Source organism: Ailuropoda melanoleuca, chromosome 1 (genome assembly GCF_002007445.2).
Source record: "Ailuropoda melanoleuca isolate Jingjing chromosome 1, ASM200744v2, whole genome shotgun sequence".
In the NCBI taxonomy this organism is placed as follows: domain Eukaryota; kingdom Metazoa; phylum Chordata; class Mammalia; order Carnivora; family Ursidae; genus Ailuropoda; species Ailuropoda melanoleuca.
This window is the reverse complement of record NC_048218.1, coordinates 17,346,146-17,367,333: the sequence shown is the minus strand read 5'-3', so window position 1 is coordinate 17,367,333 and position 21,188 is coordinate 17,346,146. Positions and strand designations below refer to the sequence as shown.

The 21,188-nt window shown below is 38.5% G+C and overlaps 1 protein-coding gene across 1 annotated transcript; it reads right to left on the bottom strand.

The window, feature by feature from the left end:
- Positions 1-3,296: 3,296 nt before the first annotated feature.
- Positions 3,297-3,707, bottom strand: LOC100468082 (SNRPN upstream reading frame protein-like). Its single transcript, XM_034656155.1, has one exon. It carries the CDS (start codon positions 3,510-3,512, stop codon positions 3,297-3,299), a length of 216 nt encoding a protein of 71 aa, XP_034512046.1. The 5' UTR covers positions 3,513-3,707.
- Between the last annotated feature and the right edge of the window lie 17,481 nt (positions 3,708-21,188).

Genomic DNA, 21,188 nt, shown 5'->3' with positions numbered 1-21,188 from the left:
TTCTTACACTATGCACAAAAATAAACTCAGAATGGATTAAAGACCTACATGTGAGACTTGAAACCATATAAATCCTAGAAGAAAACATAGGCAATAATATTTTTTTGACATTGGCAGTAGAAGCATTTTTCTAGATCTGTCTCCCCAGGCAAGGGAAACAAAAGCAAAAAGAAACTATTGGGATTACACCAAAATAAAATTTGCACAGTGAAGGAAACCATCAACAAAATCACAAGGCAACTTACAGAATGAGAGAAGATGTTGCAAATGATATATCCAATAAGGGATTAATATCCAAAATATATAAAGATCTTATACAGCTCAACACCAAAAAGCACAAATAATCCAATTAAGAATGGGCAGAGGACCTGAATAGACATTTTTTCAAATAAGACATACTGATGGCCAGTAGACCCATGAAAAGATGCTCAACATTACTACTCAATCAGGGAAATGCAGATCAACCACAATGAGATGTCACCTTACACCTGTTCAGAAGAGCCAAAATGAAAAAGACAAATAAGTGTTGGCAAGGATATAGAGAAAAAGGAACTGTTCTGCACTGTTGGTGGGAATGTAAATTGGTGCAGCCACTGTGGACAACAGTATGGAGGTTCCTCAAAAAACTAAAAATAGAATTACCATATGATCCAGTAATTCTACTGGGTATTTACCCAAAGAAAATGAAAACAGTAATTAAAAAAGATGTGTACACCCTTATGTTTATGCAGCATTATTTGTAATAGCCAAGATAGGAAAACAGCCTAAGTGTCCACCCATAGATGAATGGATAAAGAAGTAGAGAAGACTCTCAGATACGGAGAACAAACTGATGGTTGCCAGAGGGGAGGTGGGTGAGGGATGGGTAAAAAAGATAAAGGGGATTAAGAATACATTTGTCGTGATGAGCACTGAGAAGCATATAGAAATGTTGAATCATTATGTTGTACACGGGAAACTAATAGAATGCTGTATGTTAATTATATATCAATAATTAATTAAATAAAATTTACCTTCTCTTTACTTCTAGTTTTTAGTCCCAATTCTGCCATGTGGAGTAAAGCTAAATGCAAAGAGTGACTCCACTTTTACCCACAGGACACCCCTTCAGAAGTTTTAAAACACTTATCCTGTGTTCCCATAGGCCTCTCTTTTCTTCTCACACCTAGCATCTGACTTTCTGAACTGTGACCTATAAGCTATAGTTGCTAGATCCCCTTAGTGACTAGCGATCACATTACTGGACAGCACCAACATAGAACATTTTGATCATCACAGAAAGTTCTGTGGGACAGCTTGAGCTATAGTAATGGGGAAGGCAGAATATGTATGGACAGACATGCAGGTGGTAGAGGGAGTTTGTGGAAGGTTGTTACTAATTTCTTCCACTTTTTTGGTGAACTAGACAGCAATGTCACAGGCTGAGTGTGAGGATGGAGGGGAAGAATATTTCTCTAAGGAGATAAAGATAGTGCATGGCCTAGGGGAATATAGTAGGATTGCCAGACAGCTCTAAATCCACTTTAGGTTAGTCTTCACGGAGACCAGTCAGCATGCTGTGTGTTTTTTGCCGGCCGTGTTCACTAGCACGGATGTGGAGCTGAAGTAGGTGGAACTTTGACACTGACTTAATGGGTGGCTCTCAATCCCAGCTGCACATTAGAATCACTTGGGTGAGCTACAAAAATATTCAAAGCTTTATCCCTACAGCAGAGGTTCTGATTAAACATTCTGAAAATGAGGCCTGGGCATTGATTAATTTAAAATTCCCAACATGATTCTAATGCACAGACATGTTTTAGAACCACTGAATGAGAGCAAGAAGGGGAAGGAAATGTGCAGAGAACAGCTGAGGGATAGGGGAACTTGGCTAATGACGGGCCACGGGTTCCAGGAGGTAATGGTGAAAGATTCAGGATTTGTGGAGGGTGTTCAGTTTGGGGGATATTCAAGGCTGATGGATGATGAGGGAAGAGCTAGGAAGCTAGGGCTTTTTGGGTGACTAATACAAACCAGGAAAAGGGCACTTTGAAATTCTCCATGCTGGTCTAAATTCTTGCAGTCAGTAGAAATATAATGCAAAGTGCATAGATAATTGTAAACTTTTCTGTAGCCATATTAAAAAAAGGAAAAAGGTACGAGTGAACTTAATTTTAATAATATATTTTCTGTTACTTAATTTATGCAAATTTTATCATTTCAATATGCAATCAGGATAAAAGTTATTAACGAGATATTTGACATCCTGTTTTATATTTTGTCTTTGAAGTTTGGTGTGGGTGTTATCCTTACAGCACATCTCAATTCAGAGCACACACAATTCAAGTGCTCAGGAGCCAGAGGTAGCTGGTGGATACCATCATGGACAGTGTGGGTCTAGGTGGTGGTGATGAGAATGTAAATGTTTCATGATTTCTATGGGACGTTATTTGCAGAATACAAAGATACTAAAGTATATGAAATCTTATATATATTTGTAAGCCTTTATTAACTTGACATATAGAATATAACCAATTTAAAGATTATTTTGGTCACATTGTGTTATTATTATCCACTCTACTGAGATAATTTTAAAGTCATACTTCATGTGCAATATGCTTTGCAGTCACCCCCAAATTTGATATGCTCTCCTTGGGCATCTTGATGTAAGTTTGTAAAGACAAAGCTACAAAGTACTCATCAGTTATAATGTTTTTATTATGATTGTCCAGCCAGGTATGACTATATCCAATTAGGTTCTTATCTAACCCAATATAGTTTGTCCATAAAAGTGTCACACGAGTCTTAGTCATATGCTCTATTAGAGTCCAAAAGTGCCATGCCAACCACATTTATCTAATAAAGGTTAGTCTGGCATGAATTTCCTGGTGACTCTGTGCCAGTTTCAGCTTCCAGACATCCCTGCTTCCTTCTCTGTGTATCTTTATGCCAGTCTTTTAATATTACAGCCTACATGCTTACTCTGGCTTATGTGGAGGGAATCTTTTCTTATTTTCTGTGAGTTGAAGTTCCTGACTTTGGAGGAGAAAGGAAGATGGGAAAGTGAACATCCCCTTGCCGTGTAGGTGGTAGCAAAGCTGGATTTGATTTATCGGACCTGAACTTAGTATTCTAGAAGAGCACAAGCAAGAAGGAGCTTGCATTTCATGAAGTATCCCATGACAAGACATTGGCCCGTATACTTTATAAATTGCCAGGGAGGGGTGGTGGACATTGTCAGCTGAATCAAATATATTGCTACACTGTCAGCTGCGTTTTCATTTGGAAGTCAGCTCCCCAGATGTTCCAATCCTGCTTTAAGCACCTCTTGGTGTCTCACCCCGGAATGCCTGTCTCAGTTCCGCCTGGAAAGCCACCATAGGTATTTGCTGCTGCTGAGATTGCTGTGGATACAGATGACACTCTTGGTGGCTCAGCGAGGCTGTCCTGCTGTGTTTGACGTGGACATCCCCCTCTGCTCCATGCTGTTCTGTATCCCATCTCAGGTGTACATGGTCCGTGGCCCACTCCATAGCGCCGCTGCTGGCTGCTCAGAACCGACCATCAGGCGTCTCCAATGAACACTCCACTCTCACAAGCTGCTATTTCAACACGAAGTTACTATGGCTTTACAGATGCACCCTGTCTTGCTGGAATAGGACTGTCATCTAGAGTTAGGAACAAGAGCATAGGTCTTCTACAAAAGGAACTGCCTTGAGAGTATGTTGTTGTTTGCTCAGCTAGAACAAGATGTAAAAGCTTCCTCTTCAAGCAGACAGCTCTTGAGGAGTCCCAGACCCAGGAGAACTCTTCGTCATTGCCCAGGCCATTCATTAGGGCAGGATTTTAAAACAATCCTCACATCACCATTTCACTCTGGAACACTGATCAGATTATTTGTCTTTATCACATTCCATACTCTCCTTTATTACCTCTCTTGTACTGGTTTTATTTCTGTTCCAGGCAATACTTTGAGGACCCAAATTGTGAGTAGAGCACAGATACTGTGAATCACACACATTATCTTGAACCTGGGTCTGTCAGTTCCCACATAGTGATACCATGAAATTAGCTAAACTTGCTCTCAGGTCTTCCTCTATGAAATGAAGTAATGCAGCCTACTTTCTGAGGTTATAGGGAGACTTAAAAATGACATATGCTGAGTGCTTGGCACATAATGGGCATTCAGTAAATGCTAGTTTGGTATTGAAACTATGGATGTGGCTTGGACACGGACTTTTTATCTGGTTCAGCCGGTTATTACACACACACACACACACACAAGAAAGAAGACTTCACAATGTGATAGCTCACTATAACAGGTGTTAGTGAACTGTGGTTGGGGCCTTGGAAATGGACAAGGTAGAAATGGGGACACAGACTGGGCCACCTTCAACAAACACCTGAAATGAATCTTATTAACATGCTGGGAGGATTCTAATGGGCAGCCTTTAGTCTGAGATGTTTTCAACCTTCTCTCTCTCTTTCTTTGTCGTTTTTTAACAGCTTTATTGAGGTATAATTCACATATGATACAATTCACCAGTTAAAGTGTACACTTTAGTGGTTATTAGAGTAGTCATAGATGGCTGCAACCGTTATTACAATCCTGGTACGTTTTCATCACCTCTAAAAGAAAACCTCATATCCTTTAGCTGTCACCTTCCATCCCCACCAGCCATAAGCAGCTGCTCATCTACTTCCTGTCTTTATAGATTTCCTCGTTCTCGATATTTCGTGTGAATGTAATCATATAATATGCGGTCTTTTGTAACTGGCTTCTTTCACTTAGTATAGTTTTCAGGGTTCACCCATGTGGTAACGAGTATCAGTATGTCATTCCTTTTTATGGCCAAATAATGTCATTGTATAGATGTACTACATTTTGTTTATCCATTTGTCAGTTGGTGGACATTTGTGTTGTCATCATCCTTTTTGTCTTAAAGAAAAATGCTGCTGTGATCATTCATGTACAAGTTTTTGTGTGGATGTATGTTTTTATTTCTGGTGAATGTATACCTTGGGGTGGAATTGTTGGATTGTAGCCTTTTTCTGTGCTCCTAACCCTGGGATGGTAAAAAGTTAGTGATTCTACTCTTATCTCCCTGAAATACTTTGTGTGAGAAGCCTACATATCTTCCAGATGTTTGTTTACCCATTAATGATCAGTGAGTAATTACTACATATCAATTACTGTTCCAGGTACTGGGCAGCTTTGGTGGGCACTTTGGGTTCCAGACGCTTCAGGATCTAGACAGAACCTGAGAGTAGGATAACTACTTTTTTCTGCAGCAGATATAATTGTAGACTACATTATGCAGGAAAGCAAAAATAGCAGTTAACCTGCATCTTTCTTAGTTGTCTAAATAAGCTATCATCTTAGCTCCTCTTATAAACACTGTCTATAACCTTGCATGGAAGCTGCTTCTGTTCACTGCTTATTTATGTACTCATATTCATATTCATTAATGTGCTCATCCATTCATCCAATACAAATTTATTAAACACCTACAGTCTGTCAATCACTGTACTAGACTTGATGGATCTAAAGATATTTAAGACATGCACTTTTTGTTGGAGAGAAATATATACAGAAATAGGTTGTTATTATACAATATGGGATTGATGAGATGTTTGTAACCCATCTTGGGGTTACTGCAGAAGGCTTACTAAAAGGTAGAGATATAGTACATAGATATAGAGATAGGTTGGGGAACTTTCCAGGGAGAGGGTATGGTGTAAACAGACACAGAAGAAAGAAATATCATGGTACGAGTAGTTTAGTATTGCTGGATTATATAGTACTTCTGGGATAAGGAGTTTTCAGAGGGAAAATATAATTGCTTAATATGTAGCCTGCCAGGAGGAATTATCCTCAAGAGAAGGAAAATTATGCAATGATTTACAACTGTCCATTAAATAGCTGTGTGACATCAGACAAGCCATTAATCTCTCTGTGCCTCAGTTGTTATGAGATGTTGACTGGGAAATAGACCTTATGGATATCTTCTTCCTAAAGTGACACACGAATTGCTATATAAATAAATAAATAAACAAATAAATAAACAAACAAACAAACTCCTGAAGAACTTTCTCATATTGTCCCAAATGTAGCCGGGGCGTGGCCGGATAAAACTATATAAAATGAAGGAGATACGTCATAAATTCGATTCCATATTAAACAGATTGAAGTAAAGGACTCTGAAATAAGGAAGCAGATGAATTTCAAACCTGGCGTGATGCCCTGGTGATGCTGACAGCCTACAGAAGAAAATTCCCAAACCCCAATTTCAAGTCTGCACTTACCCTTCCCCAGCTCCGCCCTTCATGATTCATGAAGAGGGCACACCTTTTATCTGACCTCGAAGCCGCCCCTAATAGTTGTTTTGAAACACCTGATGCATCTCTGCAGATTGTGGATTGTGAGCCTATGTGGCTACCGCATAGGACTCAGTACTCCCCCCTTCATAGATAAAGTGGTGGCTATGTTCTCCTGTAACAACTGGATAGATCCATGTCTTTAAGATCATACAGGAGGCTCTGTAGGGGCTGCATCACATTTTATTCTTAGATGTATGCTAGCAGTGGTCAGCAGTTCCCCTTTCCCTTTTTGAAAGCTATACAGCTTTCTTTTTTATCTTCATTTACTGCCTCCAGCTCAGGACAGCGGTACATAAGCAAAGAGTAGAAAGAGCCACAGCAGCCCTTTAAGTTTGGCAGGTGCCACTTTCCAGAGCCTTTGCTCTCATCCATCACCCTATATTGATTGACAAAGCTACAAGGAAGACCAGGGGGTAGCCTTGATGCCCACACCTAACTCCCCAAATGATGGGCTCCGTCCTAAATGTACACAACAAGCACAAGAGGGAAAGATTTCTGATTCTTCCATCCACTCGAACCACCTGAGAGGCTGTCTTCCCTCTTCAATAGTTATCCCCATGGAAAAAGAATGAGCAATCAATGACATGGAAAAATGCACGATGTAACCTGCAAGACACTAAATGTAAAGGGCATAGGAAGAACAAATGAAGGCACACTATGACATTCAAGAACAGGTTTCAATGAAGTAACAAAAGCCTCTGTTCTCCTGTTGCTCTAGGATCATCTAACAGTACCCCCTCCATTACTGTGCTGCTTTGGAAGAGCCACTGCTAACGGGGACCCATTGCCATTACTGAAGGGAGACCTTACCCTGGTGAAAGGGAAACTCTTATCAGTGCTGATGAAGCTGCTGTTCACTTACGAGTCACAGAAATTTCCTCAATTACCCCCATTTGTGACCTCAAAATTTGGTTGTTGCATAACCTCCTGGAATTTGCACAGTGGCTGTCGTTCATGGAATGCGATTTCCGGAACTGAATTCCCAGGATAAGGCTTTGTTTGGAATTTAAGGTTTTCTTAAAAGCACCACTGAAGCATTTTATTTTCATCTGCTTCATAACTCTGTAGTTGTCAGTGGTGGGTTTGGTTACCAAATTGCTACAGTTTTATTGTTTCACATAAAATGTTTACATATGGAAAACGTGACTCGTAGGTATATTACTAAGACAACAATAAAACTAGACCATCCATCCATAGGAAGTTCTATTTTTCTTTTGTAAAATTACGTATCGGAAAAGAAGCCCTCCGTGAGACCTCTGTGCCCCCCTCCCTGCTGCTGTGTTAGCTGCTGATGGCTACAGTTGCCCAAGTAGCCCCTTTGTCTCAAGGTGGGATCATTTTTGTGGCGTTACTCTTGTTAGAAAACTCCCTGTGGGACCAGGCTGAGCCTATACTTCAACTATAACCACATCTTTGTTTTGCTTCATCTCCACCCTGTCCTGCTTCCTTCACATCTATACAAGTTCCTTCTGAAACATACTCCCTCAGTAAATCTCTTGCGTAAGGATCTTTATCTCAGGCCCACCTCAAGAAACCCCATCTAAGACCATACGTGAAAACCCTCATTAGTACCAGATGAGGGTAAATATCAAAAAATGTTAAAATAAAGCAATATTTTCAAAAAAGTACCTTCACAAAGTAACAAAGGATGTCCATTTAAATATGTAAAAATATGCATAGATATTTGGAAATTTTGACGTATAGGGACACAGTAATGTGAATATTGTATACTGTTATTGACATTCAAGTAATAGAAGCATAGAAAGTCAAAAGTTGGCCATAGATGACTCCCGTCAAGAACAAATGTGTACATCCATGAACTTACATTTAATGATCATGACCCTGTCAGCTGCATACCGTTTGGCATTTACAGAAGGATGTGTGGTAATGGATTGGTGAATTCATTAGCATTATGAATCATGTAAAAACAGAATCTTTAACACATTTTATTAAGTGTTGACTAAAAACTGTGGGTTTGGAGAGGGCAAAGATTACAAATGTTTTAAATTGGGTGCTCAAAGGGGAGTGAAATTGAAACAATCAAATTTCACCCTAAATGATCAAGGGATAGAATGCAGATCTCTCTGTCATATTGTCATCTCTCTGGACTCCATCTGTCCAGAGGGGTTTATGTAAGTCCAGAAAAGCATAAAACTCAGGAACGAGCAGAAGGGGAAATGCCAAATGCTGAGTTAGACACCGGGTGAGAACTTCTGTTCTGATTTTTCAAAAGAAAAAGACAACAGATTTGAGATTACAGCTCATTCATTTATTGATTCAACTCATATTTAAAGAGCACCTCTTCTGTTCTGGGGTCCCCGTGCTTGTTGCTATGGTTACAGACATGAAAAGGCAGAAATGAGCTCGCAAGCCAAATTTGCTGTTGTAGTCATTCCTGGTCTGACTTCCCTGCTTTTTGCAAATGATTTCTGGAGTTTTATAAGCTCTGTCTACATTTGTGTGGCTTCCTAGGGCTTTCAAATATTTAATGATGTCTAAACTTTTGCCGATTACCTTAAACTCTTCAGTTAATTCATATTCCAGAATTGTCACAGGGGAAAAAATGGATCTATTCCTTTTACCCCTCCCCTGAAGAACCCTACAGTAATAGATAATTTAATGTATTAAATGTTCTGTATCTTAATTATTTTTCCCTGAAAAAATGAAAATGCTACTTAAATCTCTTGGAGTTTGATGCTAAATGTTAGGATCCAAGTTGTAAAGTTCTTTAAGACTTTTGGACCCAAGAAGTCCCATGTTTGAGAGATTAGTTCATCTTGTGTCATCCCTTAGATTTTAGTGTCTTGATTTATTTATTCTGTTCAGTCCCTAACCCATCTGTATTACAGAAATTATGGCGACTAATATTTGTGAATATCTTTCATGACGTCTGATTTGTCACAGCTTTGAGAATTTTACCTTAGTAAATTCAATGTATTAATAGTGTATGTAGTTTTGCTGAGTACAGCAGTTAGGGTTCAGAATGAGTAGCTAGAAGTTAACCTTCTAGAGAACAGGAGTTTGGTCTTGTGTGCTAATATAGCTTGCTACATTTTGATGAATATTTTGACTAAATTTTGAGTAAATTGATAGGAATAAATTTCTCAAGTACTTTAAAGAAAATTATTTATGATGGTTCTTTCATCTGTTAAAGGAAGAGTGTTATTTTTCTCTTAATGATGTAAGGATTTCGTATCTTAATTTTTAAATGGAAGTATGTAAATGAAATTTGGACTTGGGGTACCACTTTGAATTTCCATAAGTGTCTTCCTTTTTATAAAACCACACTGTCTGAGAAGAAGTCTCACACTGTTGTGCCTTAATTTAGTGTGTAAACAAATTCTTTATATAAATTATCTTCATCACTAGACTCTTACCAGTGTGTTTGTGTCTGTGTCAACTTAATGTTCATAGACACTCTTGGGATTTATGGGTTGTTGGATTTTTAAAAATCCATTTGGATCATGTGGGTTCTCTATAGAAGAGTAGATACCTAATTGAAAAGAAAAGCAGTATTTTATCTGATGTTACCAAGAATTCATTTTCATCATTCAGTCTCTGAGAAAGTTTACTAATGAGGAATAAATTATATTACTTAGTAACCTTCTATTCATTTTACCACATTCTTAAAAGTTTATATTCTGCAAATAATTTACATAATGAAACAATGGACATAAATTATATACCTTAAGAAACACTAAATATTCAAATAGTTATAACCCCATTCATAGCTCATTTGTTAATTTCTAAGAAAATTAATTTTGGGGTAAATTATTAATTTCATTGTTTTTTTTTAAGATTTCATTTATTTATTTGTCTGAGAGAGAGAGAGCACAAGCAGGGGGAGCGGCAGGCAGAGGGTGAAGCAGGCTCCCTGCTGAGCAGGGAGCCCCATATGGGACCTGATCCCAGGACCTTGGGATCATGACCTGAGCCAAAGACAGACACTTAACCAATGGAGCCACCCAGGCATCCCAAATTATTAATTTCTAAGAAAAGTCTTAATAAACACAATAATTTAAGAGTATCTTGAAATAGCAAAAATATGTTACATTTTATAGATTCTGTTAACTGCTTGCACAGTACATACATTTTTACTATATTTACTGATTCATTGGTATCCTCTAAATACCTTGAATTTCTAATATGATTCATATTATTGGGGTTGATCCTCAGGTGTGTATATCAGAAGATAAACACAGAAATGGCTGAAAATTAGCAGGCTTTTATCGCTCCCGAAAAAGAATACATTTTCTTAGCAGGTGCAAAATTGGAACTCTAAATTTAAACAACGTTGAAATAACACATTTGCTTATAGTAGGTAATTTCTGCACTATTTTTTTTTTTTTGAGAGAGAGAGAGGGAGAGATCAAGAGCACACAAGTGGGTGGGGGTGGGGCAGAGGGAGAAGGAGAGAGAGAATCTTAACCAGACTCCATGCTGAGTGTGGAGCCTGATGCAGGGTTCCATCTCACAACACTGAGATGGTGACCTGAGCCAAAACCAAGAGTCAGACACTTAACTGACCGAGCCACCCAGAAGCTCCAATTTCTGCTCTATTTTGTAAAAAGTTTCTGCTAGTTTAAGACGAGGTTTTGATAATTTTATTAATATCAGAATTTGACAGTCTGAGGCCCTATGATTAAGCAAAAAAAGAAAAAAAAACACAACAAAAAGTATATGAGGTACTGTGAAAAAATGAAAAAGACATTTAAGTTGGTCATTTGCAATTTAATTAAGACAATATTTTGAATGCAAATGAAGAAGACATAAGACAAGTTCAGAGAAACATTAGAAATTGTCTTTCATGGTCCTCTAATTTTATAGAAGTGGAAACTGAAACATACTGAGGCTAGTGATTTTTCCAAAGTCATGGTTAAATTGTGACAAAGCCGGCCTCTGACTTATCCAGTCCCCTTTTTGTTGCATGAGACTGCCTCCCATGATAGAAAGACATGGACATGTGCCAGCTAATTGTAATTGCTTGAGAAAAACCAATTGAAAAAATGGTGAACTGTAATCACATATGGGCTGAAATAACATGAGTGTATTCACAACTATTTGGGAGAGGAAACACCATTCTGGAACATCCGTCTCGGACTTGGCAAGCTGGCATATCAATCTGCAACTTTAACAGTTATCAGTCACTACTATAATAAGACAAATGCTGCCAGTGAAATTTAATTATCGGATCAAATTTTTAAAAATTATATACATGTTTAATTCTTGTACAAACGAAAGGGGTTGTATTTTTTTCAGCCGCAAAATTCTCTCCTCCTTCCTTTTGATTTTATGTTGAGACTAGCTCTTTTCATAGTCAAATCTGTATGAAAATAACCCAGAGAGGAAAAAACAAGGACTTTAACAGATCTCATTTGTAATAGTATGAAGCTAAATATCACTGTGTTCCATTGAATGATTTCCACAACTTCTCTTTAGGTGTGGGTTGGAGAATAGGTAATAGCTGAGTAAAATTTAATTGGTTTAATTCTTTTCCATTCTCTTTACTATTTACATCATACAATAAATGAATTTATTCTTGATTTGTTTTAATCAGCTTGTTTTAATCTAAACTTAGGATAGGGTTTAGAATAAGAACATCATTTAAGGTGTGGGGGTCTCTTGCAGGTTATGCGTGTTTGTTTTATTTTGTGGGAAATCAGTTATTTTACTTTGTATCTTTTATACCCTCAGTAATATATGCTAAATATTTATGACAACTCGTTAAGCTTTAAATTTTTTTTTCTAAAGCAACCATGAAATTACAGGAAGTTGGAAGAATAGTGCAAAAAATTTTTGACTCCTGAATCTATTTGGAAACAAGTTGCCAGCATGATACCCCAGGACCCCAGGATACCTCAATAGACCACAAACCAAGACGTTCTATCACAGAACCGCCAAAACCAGGAAACTGACACTGATACATTATTTCATCCAGTCCCCAATCCCATGCAAGCTTTCCCAGTTGTTCCAATAATGTCCTTCATAGTAGAAAGATCCAGTTTAGAGTAATGCACTGCATTTAACTGTCCTGACTCTTTAGCCTCTGCAGGTTTAGGAAAGTCTTCAGTCTTTCCCTGAATCTCATAAATTGGACACTTTTATTTACGGACCAATTATTTTGTGGAATGTACTTCAATTTGGATATGTCTCATTTTACCTTGTGATAAAATTAATGCATCTTTGGCAGGAATATCACAAAAGTGATGCTGCTTTCTTCTCATTGAATCTTTATCTGAGATGCAGGATTTTGACCTGTCCAGTTACCGATGATGTGCACTTTGATAACTAGGTTAAAGTGGTATCTGCCAGGTTTCTTCACAGTGCAGTTATCCTTTTCTCCTTTGTAAATGGGAAGTATTTCATGGTGAGGTACTTTATTTTATTTTTTAGATTTTTGTATTTATTTTAGAGAGAGAGCACGCACGAGCGGGGGTAGGGGCAGAGAGAGAGAGAGAGAGAAGCAGACTCCCCACTGAGCACAAAGCCTGCACAGGACTCTATCTCACAGCCCTGAGATCATGTCCTGAGCCAAATCCAAGAGTCTGATGCTAAACAACTGAGCCCCCCAGGTGCCTTTCGTGGTGAGGTCCTTTAAGACAGTGCAAACACTTTATTCCTCTTCAAATTTCAAGTTATTCATTTATTTGTTATGTCTTTATAGACCCATGGTTTACTATTTTATTTAATGGATTAAAATCCATTGCTATCTTTCTTTAGTTTGAGGCTAAAATCGTTGTGGGAGCCACTTTGATTGTGTCTATATATTTTTTTGATGCAATTCCATTATTCTTTGAGCATTTCTTTACTGTTTAGCACAATAAAACATTCCCATCTCAAACTTTCCCTGCCCCATCCTGGTATTGGTCATTACTCTAAGGAATCTTCTTCCTTCTAATGAAAAGAGTATTTAGAAGCCAAGATTTGGGTGCTCATTGTTATTGGGGTGTCACTGCTTCCAGACTCTCAGCAAAACTAAGGAATATATTATAATAAATACGTATGCACATATATATTTATTCCTTACTTGATCTAGACAGATAGATATCCATACATTCTTACCAATACCTTAGATTTCAGTCCATCACCATTGAGTTCTTTCTATTTTTTTTCCATTTCAACATTTGTATCTCTCTTCTCTAACAGTGAGGAACCCAGTTCCAATTATACAGAATATGTTTACTTATTTGATCACGCCCCTATATGTGACCAAGCTTCCATCATCCATGCTACTCTCTGCCCGGCAGCATACTCTCCTCACTCTTCTAGGCTGCAGCACACTATCCTCAATAGCTTTCCTACACAGCTGTAGGAAGGAAACTTCCTTCAGTTTCTGGTACCCTGAGCTGGACCATTCGGCTCCCCATACACACACCCCACTGTCCTCTTTGCCTACTTTGCTGTGCCCTAATTATTGGGTTCACGATTAAATTGTTCAGAAAGGGAAAAGGAACCACCACTCATTAGGTTTTAAAATTAAGTGCCAAACTTCTAAAATATTTAAATAATTTAATGTATTATTATTATTATTTTAATTTAGTATATTGTTAAAAGAGAGTGATGGGATATGTTTCTGGAAAGGTGAGTTTTTTTGTTTGTTTTGTAGTTTTTGTTTTTTGGGGTTTGGGTTTTTTTTTTTTTGCTATTAATTTATAAAAACAATGCTGGATGAAGACTAAACTCTGCTTGCAAGTTACTTGCAACACCATGAAAGAGAAAGCCTTGGTCAATGGCTTAAATGTGGTGGAGGTGAGCAACCAGTACAATTTCAGCCAGTTTTAGGGCCAATTTTCCCTCCTTCAGTCTTTTTGGTGATGGTTCCTTTTTTTCATTATTTTGCTGCTGAGAAATGGTCCTAGATTTTGTGGTTGTGAGGGACTTACCTTTCTATACCGTCAATGTTAACGCTCTTATATAATATTTTCCTGGAGGTATTAGGTCGTCTTAAGTCATTTGTTACTTTACTAGGTCATAGAGTACCAAACACATTTTTGTATGAGAGGTAAGGATTTGCTTCCTCAAAACAGAATTGCTAGCAAGTAAGACAGGAGCGTAGCGAAGTTATCAAACAGCAGCTGGTCATGGTGGAACTCCAGAGGGATCGGCAGGGGGCATTTGTGTAGGACTCCAGCATTAACACCCTACCAGGTCTGTCATTGATCAATAGTCACTTCTCTCCTGAGCTTCAGCGTGCCTCTAAGATTTGCTCTAGCCTATTGACTCAATGCAGAATGCCATTAATGTAATAAACTTGAACAAGTCCCACACAATGGTTATGGTCTATCATATCAAATTCTACTTTAGAGAGGTTTTTGACTTGATGGATCATTGATTTGATAAATCAAAACGAGTCCCTTAGAGCTCTCGTGTTTTATCAGCTTGCTGCAGTTGCCTTGCATGCTCAATGAAGCCATCTTTCCTGGAGGTGATCAGTGTCTCTTCTTGATGAACTGGTATGGCTACTTGTTTCCATTGTTCATTCCATAAACGAGAGACCACTTTTTGACTTTTTATTGAATACCCCTGCTAAAAATTGCTTCTATGTCATTCTGTGGAATGCTTGAGGTGATTTTTAAGGCATTCTTCAAGGAAGTGTTAATACTTAAAGGATGAATGGCCTATTATTGTAATTGGAGCTGGGAGACCTAGATATGTTTTTGTTTGGTTTGGTTTGGTTTCTGTTTTTCGTTTCAGGTGTAGGATTTAGTGATTCATCGCTTACATATGACACCTAGTGCTCGCCACAAGTGTCCTCCTTAATGCCCATCACCCATTTAACCCATCCCCCTGCCCACCTCCTTCCAGCAACCCTCGGTGTGTTCTTTATAGTTAAGAGTCTGTTTTATGGTTTGGCTCTCTCTTTTTTCCCCCTATGTTCATCTGTTACTTTTTTTTAAAGATTTATTTATTTATTTTAAAGAGAGAAATTACATGCAAGCAGGAGGGGCAGAGGAGAGAGAACATCTTCAAGCAGACTCCACACTCTCCAACTTGGGGCTCAATCCCAGGACCCTGAGATCATGACCTTAACCGAAATCAAGAGGTGGCTGCTTAACCAACTAAGACACGCAGGAACCCCTCATCTGTTATGTTTCTTAAATTCCACATATGTGTAAAATCATATATTATTTGTCTTCTTCTGACTGACTTATTTGGCTTAGCATAATACTCTCTAGCTCCATCCATGCTGCTACAAATGGCAAAATTTCATTCTTTCTGATGGCTGTGTAATATTCCAGTGTAAAAATATATACCACAACTTCTTTATCCATTTATCAGTCGATGGACATCTGAGATCTTTCCATAATTTGTCTATTGTTGATAATACTGCTGTAAACATTGATAACTTAGAATCAGTATTTTTGTATCCTTTGGGTAAATCCCTAGTAGTGCCAACTGCTGGATTGTAGGGTAGCTCTATTTCCAACTTTTTTAACTTTTTGAGGGAACTTCATACTGTTTTCCAGAGTGGCTGCACCAGTTTGCATTCCCACCAACAGTATAAGAGGGTTCCCCTTTCTCTGCATCCCCACTGACACCTGTTATTTCCTGTGTTGTTAATTCCAGCCATTCTGATCAGTGTGAGGTGATATCTCATTGTAGTTTTGATTTGTACTTCCCTGATAATGAGTGATGTTGAGTATCTTTTCATGTGTCTGTTGGCCATCTGTATGTCTTCTTTGGAAAAATGGGGAGACCTAGATTTGAATATGGACACAGTTACTTACTAGCAGTGACCTCAGTTTCCTCATCTATAAAATGGGATATTATCATTATCTCACAGTTTTCTTCTGAGCCTCAGTTAAAAGAAATAAAGTCAAAGTCATTTCAGTACTTGAAAGTGCTATGCAAATGTAGGGCACTATTAGTATTTTGTAAAAAAAAAAAAAAAGCATTTGCTTAGACGTAAAGCTTCATTAAGAAAAAATCAAATGAAAGTGAAGTAATAACATAAAATTATTTTAAGAATTGTTAACAGAATTTTGGTTTCTCAAATGTAAATTTGTTTTTGGATTTAATGAATGCAAATATATTTACTCTTTTCATGTTTAGGTAGTTATTGTAAACTCCAAAAAGTTTCAAAAGTATTAATTCAAAAAGTCTTTGCCTTGTTTTAAAAGCAGGTTTAACTTCAAGGACGATATGCCTATTCATTCCCTAAATCATCTCTAAGCAATAAATCTTAAGAGTCTATTAATGTAGGGCACCTGGGTGACTCAGTCCGTTAAGCGTTGGACTCTTGATTTCGGCACAGGTCATGATCTCAGGGTGGTGAGATCCAGCCCTACGTGGGACTCTGTGCTGGACGTGGAGCCTGCTTGGGATTCTGTCTCTCCCTCTGCCCCTCCCCTGGGCCCCCTTCTTTCTCTTAAAAAAAAAAAAGAGTATTAATGTAAGGAGAATTGTTAATACTTATTCAAAATGAATTGGAATCAGTTATGGGAGGTTACACAATAAACATAATAAACAAGAGTTAAGGTTGTTAAGCGGATTTAAATTCCATGCCTTCTTTACTGGTAACAGTTTCTAGAACAGTTTTTAGAGTCATCCTCCTTTTCCTGGTACAGTGAGGGAGATACCCCTACAAGTGAGAGTTCCCTTATAAATATAAATGTCTCTCACAAAAGAATAAATTCTTTCGGTTTTCAGACCTTCTCTTCAGTTTCTTAAAAATAGCCAGCCTAACATAATCCTTATGCCAAAGAGGCATATTTTGGGGTGGTAAATTCTCCCCTACACTGGTCACTTGCACGGAATTGTCCTTCCTAGCCACGTTGAAACCCCATGAGGGCCTGCTAGAAGGAAAATAAATACTGTAACAGAAATCATTATCTAATTATTTATAATAGGGGTGAGGTAATGTAATTGTCACGAGACAACATGGAGTAGAAAATGAGCATTAAAGGCATTTTGCTAGAATTCATCAGAAGAGAGAATACTGTGATTCTCAGGATTGATGTTGAGTATCTGAATCGATGTATTTGTGTAATGGCTGAAGTCTAACAAGCTATTTTAGTTTGAAGGAAGCAGCCTTTCAAAAACACAATGTCATATGTTCTGATCCTAAGTTCATTAAGTCATGTCTGATCTGTAATTTGCTGTTCCAGATGGACCTACCCCCAGGAAGGGAGTGTGCAAATGGCCAGTTTTCAGATAAAGCCACCAATATGTGATATTGGTATCACAGAACATCAGAGCTGTGGTTTGAGGCAGACTCTTGGAGGCTTATTATCTCTCAAATTCCTATCATCCCAGAGAAATCCAAACAGTTATAAATTGAGGGGTAACTAGAGTAATAAGTATTTCACTCAATCTGAGATTTTGAATGACCATCAACACTCATCTAATCTGTCCCTTATTTTATAGAGGCTCGAGAGACTGTGATAATTTGCTTAATATCAAATAGTCTGTGAGTGAACCGGCTGGGACTAAAACCTGTCCCTCCTGGAATTCAGTTCAGTATTTTGCAACAGCATAGTAGATAATATGTACTTGTCAATTTGCGTAATCAATGTTTCACTTTTGTACTATTGCAGGGTCATTTTTTAAGTACGCATGATACACTTCCTGACCTTTAGAATTTTAAATCACTGGGGTGAGTGAAATTCCCCAGACACCTTTAAAAACTTGTAGAAAGGCCTATGAATGCAGACATTTAGAATATTTTGAATGCCAGAAGCCAAAACTTCACAAGTAAATGACAAGAGTTTTAAAAGAATGCCTTAACAACTGGCTGAATAAATCAACTAAAGTTGGAATGTTCATTTTACTTGTCTGTGGAATGTTTCTTCCTCCCAAGTGAGAGACTCCTTAAGGGGAAAGAGGGTAACAGGTAAGAGCATAGACCTCTTGCCTCGTCTGAAGACAGAACATGCTGCTTATATATTTATTTGAGAGAGAGAGAGAGAAAGCGTGTGCGTGGGTGGGGAGAAGGGCAGAGAAGAGAATCCCAAGCAGACTCCCTGCTGAGCACAGAGCCCTACGTGGGACTCATTCCCACCACCCTGAGATGGTGACCTGAACCGAAACCAAGAGTCAGACGCTCAACTGACTGAGCCACCCAAGTGCCCACTGCATATTTATTAATATGCATTACATATCACACAAAAGCAAATTTTTTAATCCAAGAAGGCCCATGGTGGGGAGTCAGAGTGCTCTGGTCGTCCATGTCTGGGCAGGCCTAGGGCATTACTGTCAGAGGAATTTCTGCAACAAAAAATGGCCCAGCCTCTGAAGTTGAGTTTCGTGAAGGTGCTTCATGACTTTGGCTTTTATTTTTCTTGCTGGGGAAATGGAATTTTCACTGTTTTTCCTCTTGTTTGCACCAGCCCCGACACCCCCTGACGTCTTCCTGTGGCTAGCCAAAGGCTCTTCCTGCTCTGTTTGGGAATGAGATAGAACATCATTTTTCTTTATACATCTCTTAAAAATCACTTGGAGTCTTCGGACTCGTCCTGTTTGGGTATCGCAAGTGAAGAACGAATCCAAACTCACGAGGGGAGTTACAGATGCTTTCAGAAGCTCTGGGACACCCAGGTGCAAGGTTGGGTGTCTGTGGCCATGGGCCATGCCCGGGGGTGAAGAAGCCCCTGGTGCTGTCTTCAGAGCTGCCGCAAGCAGCCCTGAGTCCGTTCTGGCCTCTGCCTGAGGGAAAAATCAACAGGTAACAGCCCCCCTTGGACTCATTCCTTCTGCCAGGGATGCCCTTTCCTGGCCATAAGCACTTGAAGGAAATGAGTAATGAGAGGACCGAGGGACAACAGAGGCAGTGAAGATTGATGTGGGCTGTTTCCTAGAAAGGTTAACAGAAACGGCAGGGCGGGAGTTATTCAATCAGAGTGAAAATGCTTGACTACGGTGCTCTTACGTTTTAATTTCAATTATTATTTTTATATTTAATGCTCATATCTATATTGAACAAAGACAATGCACACGGTTAGATAAGCATTAGAACTAATGGTGGGTAAGAAACTTAAAAAAAAACCTTTCATAATGGAAAATTTCAAATGCATTCAAAGGGAGAGAGAATAGTGTAATGAACCCCATGTTCCCATCACTCTGCTCCAACAATTATACAATTATCAGTTCACAGCCAATTTTACTTGACCTATACCCACGCTCCATTCCTCCTCAAATGGTTTTGAAGCAAATTCCAGACACAATGTTATTTGACCTGTACCCACTCTCATCCCTCCTCAAATGGCTTTGAAGCAAATCTCTATTGGGCTTATCTTTGTTTTGATCTTTAAAAAAAAACCCCTAATTTTAATAAAATTGCTACATCTAAAATTTGACTCCTTACATTACATAATGTTCAATCTGTGTTCAAAGTTTATTAATTTCTCCATAGTTAGTGTGCTTGAATGAGGATCCATATGACACACACGTTGCATTAGGCTGATAATGGCCCGAAAAGGCTCTTTTTGTTGTGATGCTTCTCCGTCTCTCTCTCTTTTTTCTGGACTTTCTGTCACTATTGGTATTATTAAAAAACAGTTTAGGGGTACCTGGCTGGCTCAGTTGGTTGAACATCTGACTCTTGATTTTGGCTCAGGTCATGATCTCATTGTCATGGGATTGAGCCTTGAGTCGGGCTCAGTGTTCAGCACAAAGCCTCTATGGGATTCTTTCTCTCCCTCTGCCCCTCCCCACCCTATGCCCTCCCCTTCTCTAAAATAAATAAAACTTTAAAAAATAGTTTTGTTTTAAAGCAAAATATTGTCATTTAAGGTCACACATCAATGTCCCATGATTGGTTTATTTGACACATGATTTTGTGAGGAAGCCATCCTGTGCCTTTCCACCACCCCACACTCCTGGAAGGCAGTGTTTGTTTTATTCTGTGAGTATCCCTGGCTCATGCTTGATTGTGAAAATCTTTTCATCAGACTCTGCATTATGATATTTTGATTATTTGGCTTATAGTTATTGATTAAACTTTGTAGTAACCCACTCCTTTTGTGAATGGGCAAAAGCAATACATCGAAGCAGGTTGCCATTGTGGGTATACCTGTGGGCTTTGGGCAAGGCTGGGACCTGAGTTTGAAACCTGGGATCACTGGCTGGCTGTGTCTCCTTGGGCAAGGGCTTCACTGCACTTAACTCTCGGTTTCTTTAACCCTTAAGTGCGTATGAAGATACTGATATCAGCTTCCTTCGAGCAGTGTTGTCAGGTTAAATGAGGTGTTTGAAAATTCTTAGCTTGGTGCTCCTCACACAGTGAGCATCAGGAAATGTGAAGGTAATGTGTGCTCCATTTCCAGTCACTTTTGAGGGGGGATATATATATATATGTATATGTATATTTTGACTTTTTAGGTCTTTAAATTTTCAAATTTTAAAAGTTTTAGATTTACAGAATAATTGAGCGGAGAGTACATAGAGTTCCATATACCCACTCCATGCCTATCCTCCCATTTCCTTTAATTCCTGTGTTAACGTCTTGCATTAATGTGGTTCCTTTGTTATAATTAACAAACCAATATTGGTACGTTATTATTAACAATACTCCATAGTTTCCATTAGGGCTCACTCTTTGTTTTGTATAGTTCTCTGAGTTTTGACAAATGCATGACGTCATGTTTCCATTGTTATAGTTTCAAACAGAACAATCTCACCACCCTAAAAATCCCCTGTGCCCCATCTATTCATCACGACTGCTCCCGCCCAACCAGCCCTGGCAGCCACAAGTCACTTTTCTATCTCCATAGTTTTGCCTTTTGCAAAATGTCATATTCTTGGAATCATATACTATGTAGCATTTTCAGAGTGGCTCCTTCCATTGAGCAATATGCTTTAAAGTTCTATTTTTTTTTAAAAATGTATAT

Coding starts and splice junctions, on each gene's coding strand:
- LOC100468082 (XM_034656155.1), bottom strand. CDS start 3,512: ATGGAGTGGGCCACGGACCATGTACACCTGAGATGGGATACAGAACAG.